The 12610-nt window shown below is 43.1% G+C and overlaps 1 protein-coding gene across 2 annotated transcripts; it reads right to left on the bottom strand.

The window, feature by feature from the left end:
• Window positions 1-2791: 2791 nt before the first annotated feature.
• Window positions 2792-7173, bottom strand: LOC112229594 (anterior gradient protein 2 homolog). 2 transcript variants are annotated; one of them, XM_024395523.2, is made up of 8 exons: window positions 7052-7173; window positions 6473-6609; window positions 6118-6181; window positions 4373-4425; window positions 3948-4024; window positions 3664-3727; window positions 3423-3506; window positions 2792-3102 (listed from the first exon to the last, which is right to left on the bottom strand). In XM_024395523.2, exons 2-8 carry the CDS (start codon window positions 6594-6596, stop codon window positions 3053-3055), a joined length of 516 nt encoding a protein of 171 aa, XP_024251291.1. In that variant the 5' UTR covers window positions 6597-6609; window positions 7052-7173; the 3' UTR covers window positions 2792-3052. The 2 variants fall into 2 exon arrangements, with proteins under 2 accessions (XP_024251291.1, XP_024251292.1); XM_024395524.1 differs by having other exon boundaries at window positions 6473-6605; window positions 7052-7151.
• Window positions 7174-12610: the final 5437 nt, after the last annotated feature.

The following is a 12610-nucleotide window of genomic DNA, read 5'->3' as shown; positions in this document are numbered from 1 at the left end:
ATGTCTCTGCTAGGATGTGCTGCTGTATCATGTCTCTGCTAGGATGTGCTGCTGTATCATGTCTCTGCTAGGATGTGCTGCTGTATCATGTCTCTGCTAGGATGTGCTGCTGTATCATGTCTCTGCTAGGATGTGCTGCTGTATCATGTCTCTGCTAGGATGTGCTGCTGTATCATGTCTCTGCTAGGATGTGCTGCTGTATCATGTCTCTGCTAGGATGTGCTGCTGTATCATGTCTCTGCTAGGATGTGCTGCTGTATCATGTCTCTGCTAGGATGTGCTGCTGTATCATGTCTCTGCTAGGATGTGCTGCTGCATCATGTCTCTGCTAGGATGTGCTGCTGTATCATGTCTCTGCTAGGATGTGCTGCTGTATCATGTCTCTGCTAGGATGTGCTGCTGCATCATGTCTCTGCTAGGATGTGCTGCTGTATCATGTCTCTGCTAGGATGTGCTGCTGTATCATGTCTCTGCTAGGATGTGCTGCTGTATCATGTCTCTGCTAGGATGTGCTGCTGTATCATGTCTCTGCTAGGATGTGCTGCTGTATCATGTCTCTGCTAGGATGTGCTGCTGTATCATGTCTCTGCTAGGATGTGCTGCTGTATCATGTCTCTGCTAGGATGTGCTGCTGTATCATGTCATGTCTGCTAGGATGTGCTGCTGTATCATGTCTCTGCTAGGATGTGCTGCTGTATCATGTCTCTGCTAGGATGTGCTGCTGTATCATGTCTCTGCTAGGATGTGCTGCTGTATCATGTCTCTGCTAGGATGTGCTGCTGTATCATGTCTCTGCTAGGATGTGCTGCTGTATCGTGTCTCTGCTAGGATGTGCTGCTGTATCATGTCTCTGCTAGGATGTGCTGCTGTATCATGTCTCTGCTAGGATGTGCTGCTGCATCGTGTCTCTGCTAGGATGTGCTGCTGTATCGTGTCTCTGCTAGGATGTGCTGCTGTATCATGTCTCTGCTAGGATGTGCTGCTGTATCGTGTCTCTGCTAGGATGTGCTGCTGTATCATGTCTCTGCTAGGATGTGCTGCTGCATCATGTCTCTGCTAGGATGTGCTGCTGTATCATGTCTCTGCTAGGATGTGCTGCTGTATCATGTCTCTGCTAGGATGTGCTGCTGCATCATGTCTCTGCTAGGATGTGCTGCTGTATCATGTCTCTGCTAGGATGTGCTGCTGTATCATGTCTCTGCTAGGATGTGCTGCTGTATCATGTCTCTGCTAGGATGTGCTGCTGTATCATGTCTCTGCTAGGATGTGCTGCTGTATCGTGTCTCTGCTAGGATGTGCTGCTGTATCGTGTCTCTGCTAGGATGTGCTGCTGTATCGTGTCTCTGCTAGGATGTGCTGCTGTATCGTGTCTCTGCTAGGATGTGCTGCTGTATCGTGTCTCTGCTAGGATGTGCTGCTGTATCGTGTCTCTGCTAGGATGTGCTGCTGTATCGTGTCTCTGCTAGGATGTGCTGCTGTATCATGTCTCTGCTAGGATGTGCTGCTGTATCGTGTCTCTGCTAGGATGTGCTGCTGTATCGTGTCTCTGCTAGGATGTGCTGCTGTATCATGTCTCTGCTAGGATGTGCTGCTGTATCATGTCTCTGCTAGGATGTGCTGCTGTATCATGTCTCTGCTAGGATGTGCTGCTGTATCATGTCTCTGCTAGGATGTGCTGCTGTATCATGTCTCTGCTAGGATGTGCTGCTGTATCATGTCTCTGCTAGGATGTGCTGCTGTATCATGTCTCTGCTAGGATGTGCTGCTGTATCATGTCTCTGCTAGGATGTGCTGCTGCATCATGTCTCTGCTAGGATGTGCTGCTGTATCATGTCTCTGCTAGGATGTGCTGCTGTATCATGTCTCTGCTAGGATGTGCTGCTGTATCATGTCTCTGCTAGGATGTGCTGCTGTATCGTGTCTCTGCTAGGATGTGCTGCTGTATCATGTCTCTGCTAGGATGTGCTGCTGTATCGTGTCTCTGCTAGGATGTGCTGCTGTATCGTGTCTCTGCTAGGATGTGCTGCTGCATCATGTCTCTGCTAGGATGTGCTGCTGCATCATGTCTCTGCTAGGATGTGCTGCTGCATCATGTCTCTGCTAGGATGTGCTGCTGCTACTGATGGTTCTGTGAACTAGGTACCTGAGCCTTTGTACAGGAAATCACAATAAAATGGATATTTTACATCTATTTCATCCCGTTCTGTTCTCCTATCAACATTGATAGTAACTCATTTCCCACCAATGCCCAGTCAAGTTGACCAGTCGACATTCACTGGGTTAGTTTGGCTCTGTTTCAATAGAAACACAACCAGTGAAGTTGCAAAATGTTGAGCTCAGTTCACAGCAGGAGCCTAAGCATTTCCAAGAAACTAAAATCAGTTTTGTAAGTAATGCTTTTATTTGCTTTATGGCATATCATTTGCATAGATTCCCATGAAGAGCACAGATAATTACTCAGGTCACTGTGTGTGTGTGTTTTTTTTATTTTTAAGAAGGAAGCCCCGTTATACAACAAAGGCATTGGTTGAGGTTCGGTAGCCAGGCAACCAGGCTGTGACCGGTTCAGTAACCAGGCAACCAGGAGTGACTCAGGAAAAGTTCTTTCATACCCTCAATGGCCAAGCCCATTCAGGATGTGACCAGGATGTCAGCACTCACTCCCTAGCTACACACATACACATGCACACACACATTCATGCGCACACAGTTTCTGTCTTTTTAATAGCTCTTTTAACTTGAGTCAAAAAATGTAATACTGGTAACTCTGGTTTTACAATAATACACACAATTTAAGAATTGCACTATATTTAATAAAAATACATCTTAGATGTACAGCAATACATTACAAAGACAGAGTTTCAGGGAAAATCCCCCCAAAACATTTAAATTAGTTTGTGAAAGTGAAGACTAGTTTTTTCCAGTGCTTAGGTTTACATGGTGACAGTATCCCACTGGCTGACTCCTAGGCTCCAGAGATCATTCTGAGAATGTTCAGAAAACCTCTGAAGTCACAGGCCAAAGGTCAACGGGTCACATGCTTTGTCAGTGCTTACAACTCAGACTTCAGCAGCTTCTTGGCCTTCTGCATGTTGCTCAACACTGTAGGGAGAAGGGAAAATGAAGAGTCACTCAAGAGAAGTCAAGACTAAGTCACACAAGAGTCGTTCAAGAGCAGGTTGTTTCTCACAGAGGAGTACTTTGTTGTTGTTGATGATGGCACTAATGGCCAAATGTAATATATTTTAATTATAAAACAATGTCTGGTTACAATTTCTAATACCTTACATTTATAAAACCTTATAAATGTGTATAAATGCTAAAATATTTCTAATCTACTAAATACTGATTTATTAACAGTATGTAAACTGTTAGTATGCAATCAAACATTCAAGAGGGAGATAAGATCAAGTTGTACTCACAGAGTTGGGTGTCAGAAGGCTCATAGGCGTACATGCGGTTGGAGTAGCGTCCTGTGATGTCAGCTCTCACTGTCATAGAGGGATCTGAGGGGAGAGAAAGAGAGAGAGGGGGAGAGAGAGTGAGCGAGCGAGAGAGAACTATTGATTCAAATCTGTCACTTTTGTTTGATGCCATCAAAGACAAAGTATTGAAATTTGTTAGCATGTAATGCTGCATGGAAAACGTGACCTCATCACTCACCGACAAAGATGATTCTGGGGACATACTGGCCATCAGGGGAGAGATGCTTGTCTGTGGTTTCATACTGATAACACAGGGAAAGAAACACAACGTAATTATTTATGTCTTTCTAGATACTAAATGTCTGTTTAAAAAACAAAAACAAAAACAAAAGTAAAATATGAATACAAAAAGTATATATACTATAAAGTAAAATCATAAAATAGATCAAAAGATAATGAATGTATGTATTGTGCTTGGCATGATTCTAGTAACGTTTTCCAAAGTCTGAATTTAAAACTCACCACCAGATTGAGAATGATGAAGTCTTCATTAAGTACCTTCTGGATGTCCTTGTCTTCAGCGAAGGCCTTCTTCATGGCTGGTTACATGAAAGAGATCATGAAATAAATGATGGAAAACATTATATTGACTAAAGAGATCTCCATCTATTAACAGTTGAGTAACATACTAGGATGCTAGAGATATATAACACCTTGGCAAACAGAGTCCTGTTTGTTCTACTACGAGTTTGATAATTGTTGTTTAAACAAGTCCCGGCATCTAATACAACTGAATGATGCATCACAATTTGGGAGAATGCCAGGATGCATAACTAGCCAAGGGAGGGACTTTGACCTGAGGTCTGTTCAGGAAAGTGCAATAAAGTGGCAGTTTATTTGCTGTAGGTCAGGGGTTAGAGGTCAGGGGTTAGAGATCAGGGTCTTACATGAGCTGTGGGGACAGTCCTCCAGGTGAAAGATGACCATCAGAGGCTTGTTCCTGTGGAGACAAAGTAGTTCTGGTTACAATAGAATAGAATAGAAAGGAGATGCCAAGGAATGCCTTGAAATGTATTTGCTTTTTTTGCAAAGAAAACACATCAGTTATCCAGGTCTATTATACAGTGGGGCAAAAAAGTTTTTAGTCAGCCACCAATTGTGCAAGTTCTCCCACTTAAAAATATGAGAGAGGCCTGTCATTTTCATCATAGGTACACTTCAACTATGACAGACAAAATGAGAGAGAAAAAATTGTAGGATCTTTAATTAATTTATTTGCAAATTATGGTGGAAAATAAGTGTTTGGTCAATAACAAAAGTTTATCTCAATACTTTGTTATATACCCTTTGTTGGCAATGACAGAGGTCAAACGTTTTCTGTAAGTCTTCACAAGGTTTTCACACACTGTTGCTGGTATTTTGTCCCATTCCTCCATGCAGATCTCTACTAGAGTAGTGATGTTTTGGGGCTGTTGCTGGACAACACGGACTTTCAACTCCCTCCAAAGATTTTCTATGGGGTTGAGATCTGGAGACTGGCTAGGCCACTCCAGGACCTTGAAATGCTTCTTACGAAGCCACTCCTTCGTTGCCCAGGCGGTGTGTTTGGGATCATTGTCATGCTGAAAGACCCAGCCACGTTTCATCTTCAATGCCCTTGCTGATGGAAGAAGGTTTTCACTCAAAATCTCACGATACATGGCCCCATTCATTCTTTCCTTTACACGGATCAGTCGTCCTGGTCCCTTTGCAGAAAAACAGCCCCAAAGCATGATGTTTCCACCCCCATTCTACACAGTAGGTATGGTGTTCTTTGGATGCAACTCAGCATTCTTTGTCCACCAAACACAACGAGTTGAGATTTTACCAAAAAGTTCTAGTTTGGTTTCATCTGATCATATGATATTCTCCCAATCTTCTTCTGGATCATCCAAATGCTCACTAGCAAACTTCAGACGGGCCTGGACATGTACTGGCTTAAACAGGGGGACACGTCTGGCACTGCAGGATTTGAGTCCCTGGCGGCGTAGTGTGTTACTGATGGTAGGCTTTGTTACTTTGGTCCCAGCTCTCTGCAGGTCTTTCACTAGGTCCCCCCCGTGTGGTTCTGGGATTTTTGCTCACCGTTCTTGTGATCATTTTGACCCCACGGGGTGAGATCTTGCGTGGAGCCAGCCTGGTGCAGGTCTACAATTTTGTTTCTGGTGTCCTTTGACAGCTCTTTGGTCTTGGCCATAGTGGAGTTTGGAGTGTGACTGTTTGAGGTTGTGGACAGGTGTCTTTTATACTGATAACAAGTTCAAACAGGTGCCATTAATACAAGTAACGAGTGGAGGACAGAGGAGCCTCTTAAAGAAGAAGTTAGAGGTCTGTGAGAGCCAGAAATCTTGCTTGTTTGTAGGTGACCAAATACTTATTTTCCACCATAATTTGCAAATAAATTCATTAAAAATCCTACATTGTGATTTTCTGGATTTTTTCCCCCTCATTTTGTCTGTCATAGTTGAAGTGTACCTATGATGAAAATTACAGGCCTCTCTCATCTTTTTAAGTGGGAGAACTTGCACAATTGGTGGCTGACTAAATACTTTTTTGCCCCACTGTATGTATGTGAAATAACACCCTATTCCTTATTGTGCACCACATAAGAAATAGGATGCCATTTCGTAGTCATAAAAGTTTATTCACTCACTGTGCCCTGGCCCAGTACAGAGCCTCCTCATAGGTTTGAGCCCAGATCAGCTGATCACCCCAGCCTACAAGAGACCGAAAGGAAGAACAGTGTCAGAATACCTGGGGTCCGCTCAGGAAGGTGCAACATTACAGAACATTCAGGTAGAGATATATTGCGTAGAACAGACATGCCTCCGCTGACATGTAGAATAAGGAATCCTATGTCAGCTCTATTCATTAGATATCTCGGACCACACAGACCAGTGCTTTGAGAAGAAGGAAAAAGTGTACTGTACTCTTAAAACCTTTCTTTCATTCATTCAAACACTACACTGTGATAAGCCTTGAAAAATAGTAAGGGGGGGGAGTGTTACCTCTAGAGAGAGTCTGAGGGATCCTCTTCCCCCTCTTGGCAATGTTCTTCTCAGGCTTGGCCAAAGATGAAGACACGGCTACAGTCACAAGGACAAACAACACCGACAGCAGACCTCGGATCATGATTAATACCTTTCTGGAAGGAAACAAGAGTTTATTATTGAGCATCTCAGAGTAGGTAGGAGGGCTGATTGGGGATCGTGTTCCCCCTGTCCATATCATTTTAATCATTGTGATCTACAAGTCAAAACTGATCCCATATCAGCACCTCTATTCTGTATCATTGTGAATACAGACCCAGATACCACATGCATGTCACAAAACTGCACAGATAATCTGCTTCTGTCCTCATATTATTATAACTCAAAAGTATAGCTGAGTGGAAACAATAATGAATAACTGCCATGCAGAATTACAAGTAATTGCACATCTTTTCAGAGTTGTTCACGTTTTTATAGACTGAAAGAGTCTGGAAAAGTTCACAGCATTTAAGGCACATTTACCAGGAAAAGGATCAGATTGAGGGATAAGGGATAGTAAAGAAAGATTTGTGGTGGAGGGAGAGATATATTTCCTACCTGTTCTCTGTGGCACCTTTGTAAGTCTCCTTTTCTCTGCTGCTACTCGCACTGCCGTGTCCCTTCTCTATCACCTGGACATGCTCTTATACACCGGCCCCAAGCTCACCTGATGGCCCATCCCACACACCAACCCTCTCCCTCTCTCCCCAAAGCTCTGATGGAATATGTAGAGGCAGACAGTTCCATCGTTTCTAGAATTTGGACTTTCTCGCCGTTATTTCACTATCAGACAGCCATTTTAAGGTATATCATTAAGTTTGATTAAAGTAGGATTTGATAGTGTTGTTATGTATGTTTTCCTTTTATAATAAAAATGGGTGACGGAACTGTTGAATCCTAATAGTTGGCACAGATCCAAGGACAGGTCAGCATTAAATCTAGCAATCTGCTTGATATCGGGGCTATTAGTCAGTTCATGGATCAGGTCAGATCCGTAAGATTGACATCATTCTCAATAAAATCAGATAAACTACAGTGAAATGCTTACATACAGGTCTTTTTCCAACAACGCAGAGTTAAAGATGAAATATTTAAAAAAAAAACATTTGAAATAGTAATAATTTACCTTTCATAAAGTAAACAAAAAGATTTAACAGATTGAAGGGGAAGTTAACCCATTTTTTGTGGCTTTCACTCTTTTTGTGCTTTCACTTTTTTAGTTTACTTTTTAGTTTAAAAAAAATAATATTTTGTTTCATTTCTGAGATAATTGTTTGTCACATTTTGCTTAGTCATCACTTGCTATTGACTATAATGCAATATGAAATGTGTCTAAAGCATATTAGGAAACACTCTAAAACACACCACTTCAATGCATATTACATCCCAATCCCATTCTGAATGATGTCTGCACTCATTTTTTTATTTATTCCACTGTGCCATAAATCCACGTTTGAATGATGCTGTTTACAACCAGATGCAAATCTGGATTTATGGGATTCTGATGTAATATGAGTTGGTGTGGAGTGTTTGTTACTTAACCTATGTGAAATGCAAAAGGATAGGGCTGTGTAGTATATCACATTGAACCGGAAATCAGGCTGCCATGAATTCTAGTGTGGATGTTGGAGCATTGGAATGCTGTGCTGTCCTTAGTATTCTCTCTTTCTTACTTGATCCGCACTCTCAGAATGCTGAGGTGACCCTAACTAAGGCTTGGTACTCCTATTTGCTTCTTTCTTTCTTGCTCTCTCTCAGAATGCTGAGGTGTCCTTAGCTCCTAAGGCACTGACTATCCTCCTTTCTCTCTGTTCCTGACGTGGGTTGTCCCCGGGTCAATATTTGCAGTGTAGGGCCGGGTTAAAGCCACTCCTGGTTACACATTGCATCGTCTGCCACCTGGGCCACCTGTCATTAGCCTCGCCCTGAGAACACGGATCTGCCATACACTCTACCAGGCTCTACCTTACATTACTATGGTAATAGGACGTAGGAGCTTGGATTAGGTTGTGTGATGTGCATGATGACGCTTGAGATTGTTTAAAGATCCCCTGAAACTTTTGTATGTTCCTTTCTTGGGGTCTTCTGATTATATGAAACCTTCTTCATTGATATTCCAAATAAACAAGTTTAAATAATGGCAGTTATTTTCAAAGAAACTGAGGTAAGAATTCATTCATATAATGAAACATCTGTTAGATAAGAACTTGAAACAAAACTGTCACCACAAAGTGCTTATACAGAAACCCATCTTAAAACCCCAAACAGCAAGCAATGTAGATATAGAAGCATGGTGGTTAGGAAAAACTCCCTAGAACCTAGGAAGAAACCTAGAGAGAAATCAGGCTCTGAGGGGTGGCCAGTCCTCTTCTGGCTGTGCTTGGTGGAGATTATAACAGAACATGGTCATTAAGGCCAGATCGTTCTTCAATATGTTCAAACGTTCATAGATGACCAGCAGGGTCAAATAATAATCACAGTGGTTGTAGAGGGTACAACAGGCCAGCACCTCAGGAGTAATTGTCAGTTGGCTTTTCATAGCCGATCATTAAGAGGTTGAGACAGCAGGTGCAGTAGAGAGATAGAGAGAGAGTCGAAAACAGCAGATCTGGGACAAGGTAGCACGTCCCTTGAACAGGTCAGGGTTCCAGACGCAGGTAAAACAGCAGAAACTGGATCGGAAGCACAACCAGGTGGACTGGGGACAACCAGGAGTCGTCAGGCCAGGTAGTCCTGTCCTAGGGCTTAGGTCCTGAGAGAGAGAGGGGAGAGAGGAGAGAGAGATGGAAGAATTAGAGGGAGCATTCTTAAGTTCACACAGGACACCAGATAACACAGGAGAATTTCACCAGATAGGACTCCCAGGCACATAGACTATTGCAGCATATATGCTAGAGGCTGAGACGGGGGGTCACGTCAGTGACTCAACCCACTCATGTCAAGTATAGCGAAAAAATCCTGGCACAACGTGACCCACCCCTCCTTGGGGCAGCATGGAAGAGCACTAATAAGCCAGTGACTCAGCCCCCATAATAGGGTCAGAGGCAGAGAATCCCAGTGGAGAGAGGGGAGCCGGCCAGGCAGAGACAGCAAGGGCAGTTCGTCACTCCAGTGCCTTGCCTTTCACCTTCGCACCGCTGGGCCAGACTACACTCAATCATAGGACCTACAGTAGAGATGAGTCTTCAGTAAAGACTTAGAAGTTGAGACCAACTCTGTGTCTCTCACGTGGATAGGCAGACCATTCCATAATAATGGAGCTCTATAGGAGAAAGCCCTGCCTCCAGCTGTTTTCTTAGAAATTCTAGGTACAATAAGTAGGCCTGTGTCTTGTGATCGTAGTGTACATGTAGGTATGAACGGCAGAACCAAATCAGAGAGATAAGTAGGAGCAAGCCCATGTAATGCTTTTAGGTTAGCAGTAAAGACTTTGAAATCAGCCCTAGTCCTAACAGGAAGCCAGTGTAGGGAGGCTAGCACTGGAGTAATATGATCAAATGTTTTGGTTCTAGTCAATATTCTAGCAGCCTTATTTAGCACTAACTGAAGTTTATTTAGTGGTTTAACTGGGTAGCTGGAGAGTAGAGCAATGCCGTAGTCTAATCTAGAAGTGACAAAAGCATGGATAAGCTTTTCTGCATCATTATTTAACAAAATGTTTCAGATTTTTGCAATGTTACAAAGACCGTAAAAAGGTGTCCTTGAAATATTATTGATATGTTCGTCAAAAGAGAGATCACGGTCCAAAGGGATGCCAAAGTCCTTCACAGTTTTATTTGAGACGACTGTACAACCAATATGATTCATTGTCAGATCAAACAGCTATCAGGTATGAAGATAAGACCCAGATGCAGATAATGTCAAATGAACAATGGTTTAATAATCCAACAGGGGCCAGGCAATAGACAGGTCAAGGCAGACAGGGGTCAGTAAACCAGAGGTCGGGCAACAGTACCGGACGGCAGGCAGGCTCAGGGTCAGGGTAGGCAGAGGTCAAGAATCCAGAGGTGGGGCAAAGGTACAGGTCGGCAGTCAGGCTCAGGGTCAGACAGAGTCATCAGGCAGGCGGTCTCAGGACAGGCAAGGGTCAAAACCAGGGGGGCGAGAAAGAGAGAGACTGGGAAAAGCAGGAGCTGAGACACAAAACCACTGGTTGACTTGACAAACAAGATGAACTGGCAACAAACAAACAGAGAACACAGGTATAAATACACAGTGGATAATGGGGAAGATGGGCGACACCTGGAGGGTGGTGGAGACAATCACAAATACAGGTGAAACAGATCAGGGTGCGACACAGCAGATCTCTTTTTTTCTTGAGACCTAGAACTAGCATCTCTGTTTTGTGCGTGTTTGAAAGCAAACAGTTTGCCACCATCCACTTCCTTGTCTGAAACACAGGCTTCCAGAGTAGGCAATGTTGGGGATTCACCATGTTTCATCGAAATGTACAGCTGTGTGTTGTCCGCATAGCATTGAATGTTGACATTGTATTTCTGAATGACTTCACCAATAGGTAGAATATACAGTGAAAACAATAGTGGTCCTAACCTTGAGGAACACTGAAAAGTACAATTTATTTGTCAGAGGACAAACCATCCACAGAGACGAACTGATATCTTTCTGACAGATAAGATCTAAACCAGGCAAGAACTTGTCTGTGTAAACCAATTAGGGTTTACAATCTCTCCAAAATAATGTGGTGATTGATGGTGTCAAAGGCGACACTAAGGTCTAGGAGCACGACGAAAGATGCAGAGCCTTGGTCTGACGTCATGAAAAAGTAATTACCACCTTCACGAATGCAGTCTCAGTACTATGATGGAGTCTAAAACCAGACTGGAGCGTTTCATATGCATCATTTGTCTTCAGGAAGGCAGTGAGTTGCTGCGCAACAGCTTTTAACATTTTTATTGAGAGGAATGGGAGATACATTTTCTGGGTCAAGGTTTGGCTTTTTCAGGAGAGGCTTTATTTACTGCCACTTTTAGTGAGTTTGGTACACATCTGGAGTATAGGGAGCCATTTATTATGTTCGACATAGGACAGCCAAAGACAGGAAGTAGCTCTTTCATTAGTTTAGTTGGAATAGGGTCTAGCAGGCATCTGGAAGGTTTAGAGGCCATGACTATTTTCGTGAATGTTTTGAGAGATACATGACTAAAAAACATGAGTGTCCATTGATTTTAGGTCCTGGCAGTTTTGTGCAGACTCAGGATAACTGAGTTTTGGAGAAATACGCAGATTCAAAGAGGAGTCTGTAATTTGCTTTGTAATGATCAGGATCTTTTCGTCAAAGAAGTTCATGACTTCATCACTACTGAAGGGGAATGCTGCTTTTTAGTTAGCTTTGCGACAGTATCAAAAATAAATGTTGGATTGTTTTTATTCTCCTCAATCAGGTTAGGAAAGTAGGCTGATAGAGCAGCAGTGAGGGCTCTTCGATATTGCAAGGTACTATCTTTCCAAGCTAGTCGGAAGACTTCCAGTTTGGTGGAGCACCATTTCCATTCCAATGTTCTGGAAGCTTGCTTCAGGGCTCGGGTAGGGAGCTAGGTAGGGAGATCATTTCTTGTGACAAATGTTTTTGGTTTTTAGAGGTGCGACTACATCTTGGGTATTACGCAAGGTTCAATTTAGATCCTCAGGTGGTTAACAGATGTCTGTACTCCAACGTCCTTGGGTAGGTGGAGGGAGTCTGGAAGGGCATCTAGGAAACTTTGGGTTGTCTGAGAATTTATAACGCGGCTTTTGATAATCCTTGGTTGGGGTCTGAGCAGATTACTTGTTGTGATTGCAAACATAATAAAATGGTGTTCCAGTAGTCCAGGATTGTGAGGAAAAACATTTAGATCCAGAGTTTTTATTCCAGGGGATAGAACCAGATCCTGGGTATGACTGTGACAATGCATAGGTTTGGAGACACGTTGGACAAAACCCACTGAGTCAATGATAGCTCAGAAAGACTTTTGGAGTGGGTCTGTCAACTTCTCCATGTGGATAGTCACCAAAAATGATAATATTATCTGCCATGACTACAAGGTCCGGTAGAAATTCAGGGAACGCCGTATACGGCCCAGGAGGCCTGTAAACAGTAGCTATAAAGTGCTTGAGTAG

This window comes from Oncorhynchus tshawytscha, unplaced genomic scaffold (genome assembly GCF_018296145.1).
Source record: "Oncorhynchus tshawytscha isolate Ot180627B unplaced genomic scaffold, Otsh_v2.0 Un_scaffold_1528_pilon_pilon, whole genome shotgun sequence".
Classification (NCBI taxonomy): Eukaryota; Metazoa; Chordata; class Actinopteri; order Salmoniformes; family Salmonidae; genus Oncorhynchus; species Oncorhynchus tshawytscha.
The sequence above is the reverse complement of the archived record's forward strand: the minus strand, read 5'-3'. Positions and strand labels throughout refer to the sequence as shown.